The sequence below is a fragment of the Sinocyclocheilus anshuiensis genome, unplaced genomic scaffold (genome assembly GCF_001515605.1).
Source record: "Sinocyclocheilus anshuiensis isolate Anshui unplaced genomic scaffold, SAMN03320099.WGS_v1.1 scaffold1115, whole genome shotgun sequence".
Lineage (NCBI taxonomy): Eukaryota > Metazoa > Chordata > Actinopteri > Cypriniformes > Cyprinidae > Sinocyclocheilus > Sinocyclocheilus anshuiensis.
The window spans coordinates 527,881-531,616 of record NW_015547735.1 but is presented as its reverse complement, the minus strand read 5'-3'; the positions used below and the strand labels follow the sequence as shown (position 1 = coordinate 531,616).

General features: G+C 32.1%; 1 protein-coding gene across 1 annotated transcript in view; it reads right to left on the bottom strand.

The window, feature by feature from the left end:
• Positions 1-3,736, bottom strand: part of LOC107704381 (MAM domain-containing glycosylphosphatidylinositol anchor protein 2-like) — a 197,750-nt gene that overhangs the window by 11,852 nt on the left and 182,162 nt on the right. The window contains exons 12-13 of the mRNA XM_016507297.1: positions 1,839-1,859; positions 261-416 (exon numbers count right to left, since the gene is read on the bottom strand). Of these exons, the coding sequence (XP_016362783.1) occupies positions 261-416; positions 1,839-1,859 (177 nt within the window). The remainder of the gene's footprint in view (positions 1-260; positions 417-1,838; positions 1,860-3,736) is intronic.

Here is a 3,736-nt window from a genome sequence, read left to right as displayed (position 1 = left end):
ATGTCATGATTATGTAGGTGTCATGTCAGTCTTATGCACACCCCTTCAAGTAAAGTGTTACCTCAAAAATTAAGTTGTGATATATTTACGGTAGGAAATTTACAAAATATCTTCATGAAACATGATATTTACTTAATATCCTAATGATTTCTGGCATGTGACACTGAAAACTGGAGTAATGATGCTGAAATAGAAAACTGTTATTTTAAATTGCAATAATATTTCACAAAATTATATATATATACGCATATATATCGTACCCTGTTTGGAGCCGCTGCGGTCCCCGCTGGGCCCCGTGTTGGGCGTGTATTTGGTGTCGCGTGTGGCTGCGCTGTGTCTCGTCCAGTCGAAGTCGTCATTCTTGTCCTGAGTGAACATGCAGACGGAATCCTCCTCAAAACTGCAGTGAAACTCTCCTGAGAACAAACAGAAGCAGGCTTAGAGAGATCATCATCATCATCATCATCATCATCATCGTCCTCATCCTCATCATCATCATCATCCTCATCATCATCATCATCATCATCCTCATCATCATTATCCTCATCATCATCGTTATCATCATCATCCTCATCATCGTCATAGTCATCGTCATCATCGTCATCATCATCATCATCCTCATCATCATCGTCATCATCATCATCATCATCCTCATCATCGTCATAATCATCGTCATCATTGTCATCGTCCTCATCATCATCATCATCATCCTCCTCCTCATCGTCATCCTAATCCTCCTCATCATCTTCATCCTCCTCATCATCTTCATCCTCCTCATCATCGTCATCTTCCTCATCCTCATCCTCATCCTCATCCTCATCATCATCATCATCCTCCTCATCCTCATCCTCATCATCATCATCATCATCATCATCCTCATCATCCTCATCATCATCATCATCATCATCATCCTCATCATCATCTCACACACTCATGCATTCACACCGCTGCCGGTAGAAAGATTTACAGATGCTCTGATGATCAAATATTTGGTCTTTATTTAAATGAGCCGCAACGCAAACAAGCATGTTGATCTTGTGCAGACTGATCACAAATAGGTTAACCTCATGAAATATGTGACGCAGACCACAAAACCAGTCTTAAGTGTCAATTTTTCGAAATTGAGATTTATACATCATCTGAATAAATAATATTTCCATTGATGTATGGTTTGTTAGGATAGGACAATATTTGGCTGAGATACAACTATTTGAAAATCTGGAATCTGAGGGTGCAAAAAAATCTAAATATTGAGAAAATCATCTTTAAAGTTGTCCAAATGAAGTTCTTAGCAATGCATATCACTAATCAAAAATTAAGTTTTGATATATCCCAGGTTAAAAAAAGTACACTTCCATAATGTACTTAAAGTGCTCTGTTGTCACACACTAATTTTGTACTTAATATACTAAAAATGATTCTTTAGTACTTCTTAAGATGAACTTAAGTTCAACTGTGCTATTTTGGGACACCATGAATAAATACTAGAACCCATCTTTCATACACTAGTACACTGAAGTGTACTACAAGTGGTAACTAAATACATTTTTTAAATACAGAGATAGTATGTTAAAAGTGTCTGTTTGAAGTGGCCTGAAAGCATGTACTGTGTTTGGAAACGAGCGTCGGAGAGATTCCTCGTCATCAGGACTGTCATTAACACTGAGAGATTCAGCCGCTGCTGTTTGAGGATGAATGTTCATCAGTATTAACACAGGCTTCACCTTCACGACTCAAACTAATGCAGGAGATCCTCGAGAAACCAGAGGACACGCTACACTCCTGAAAATACTCAAGAAAGAAAGAAAGAAAGGCAGGAATACTGCATAAATACTCACTCAGATCAGGATTGATGGGAGCTGTGAAGAGAACACATTCATCAGATCAGCAGCTGAGTTACAGTAAACACAACGCACTTCAATTAATAACAGTTATTCATTATTATAATTAACATTTAACCCTAATTTCATTCAATACAATCCACCAAAAAAATCACTATGAAAAACTTTAATATTAAAACTTTTCACACATGCCAAAAATAAATATTAAAAAAGTTACTAAATTGCAGAAATCGCTAGTAAATTTCACAAATAATTACAAAGAAACACTATTACTATTTTCATGTTTTCACTATTTTAATCTAATTTTAATGTATACGTGTAAAAACATTTATTTTAACATTTAAAAAAACACATTTATTTTATATAAAAAATGAATGATGAATAAAATGGTTTTTTTTGAACGATTAAATAAATGTAAAACTTTTTTTTTACATTTATTTTTCATATTATTTTCCCTATTTTAATTAAAATTTAAACAACATTAAAAAAAAAATTCTTATTTTTTTTAAACATTTATTTGATAATTTTTCAAACAGTTTTCTAAAAGATTGTGTTCTTTCCTTCAGTCTGTTAGAGAAAGCTGAGCGAACACTACAACCAAAGCAATCAGCGGCTTTAATGAGTCTGACAGACAAACGAAGCTTCAGCTCTGATCACGAGAAACTACAGACGACATGAAAACCTTCTGCTCAGAACGGAGGAACTGTGATGCAACGTCATGAAACGCTGATGAAACGAGCCGCTCGCAGCAAACAAACCACAGCCGGAGAGAAAACAGCAATAAACACGCTTATGAGCGCAGATCCTTACTTTTTACATCACTAATGGGAAAAAACAAACAAACAGGCCAATCAAACATGCTTCAATTCATTTAATTTAAAATGAGTAAATATAATAAAAATAAAAAAATCCCCTCATATACTGTGTAATAATAAAACAATGTAATTTTATTTTATTTAAAGTTAATAAATATAATAATAATAAAAACTCCAAGGTCTTTAAATATAAATGTTATATATATACATTTAAATATAAATACAAAAAAAAAATCTTAAAAGGCCATTTTTGTTTATTTAATTTAAAATTAATAATTATAATAAAACATAAATTTAAGTCTTTAAATATAAATACAAGTCTAAATATAAATACAAATTAAATTAAAAATAATAAATATGCTAAAAAACGGATCTAAACCTAAGTCCTTAAATATATATTTTTTCTATATGTATTATTTAATTTAATTTAATTTAAAATTAACAAGTCTAATAAAAAACTCTCAGCCTAATTCTTTAAATATAAACGTTTAAGCTTAAATATAAATACATAGATACCAAAGATATTTGTTCCTAATTTTTCTGATTTAATTTAAGTCCTTAAATATATATGTTCATAAAATGTTTTTTTTTCTGATGTACTGTTTAATTTATTTTAAAAGAAATTAAATTAAAATTAAATTCTTTAACCCTCAATCAACCTTCGGAACAAATTGCCGGCAAAATAATTTTGTTTTGTTTTTTTTTAAATAGTTTCCTTAATCTGAGCGGTTCAAGATTTGGCTACTTTTCGTAAGTTTGTCGCCTGAACACACACACAAAAAGAGGACTCGATTCAACAATGTTAAGTGGTTGAAATAAAAAAAAATCCTTAATTTGACCTTCGTGTCCAAAAATGGGCACCCATAGGAAATGAATGGGAAATACCAAAATTCAAAGTATTTTTTAAAATTATTTGTCCAATAAAAATCAATAAATCCAACACAATTCACATCAAACATACACATAAATGAAGGTTTGAGCCTATACAACATTCTCAATGTGTCACACACTCACACACACGCGCGCGCGCACACACACACACACACACACACACACACATTCTCTCTCTCTCTCTCACTC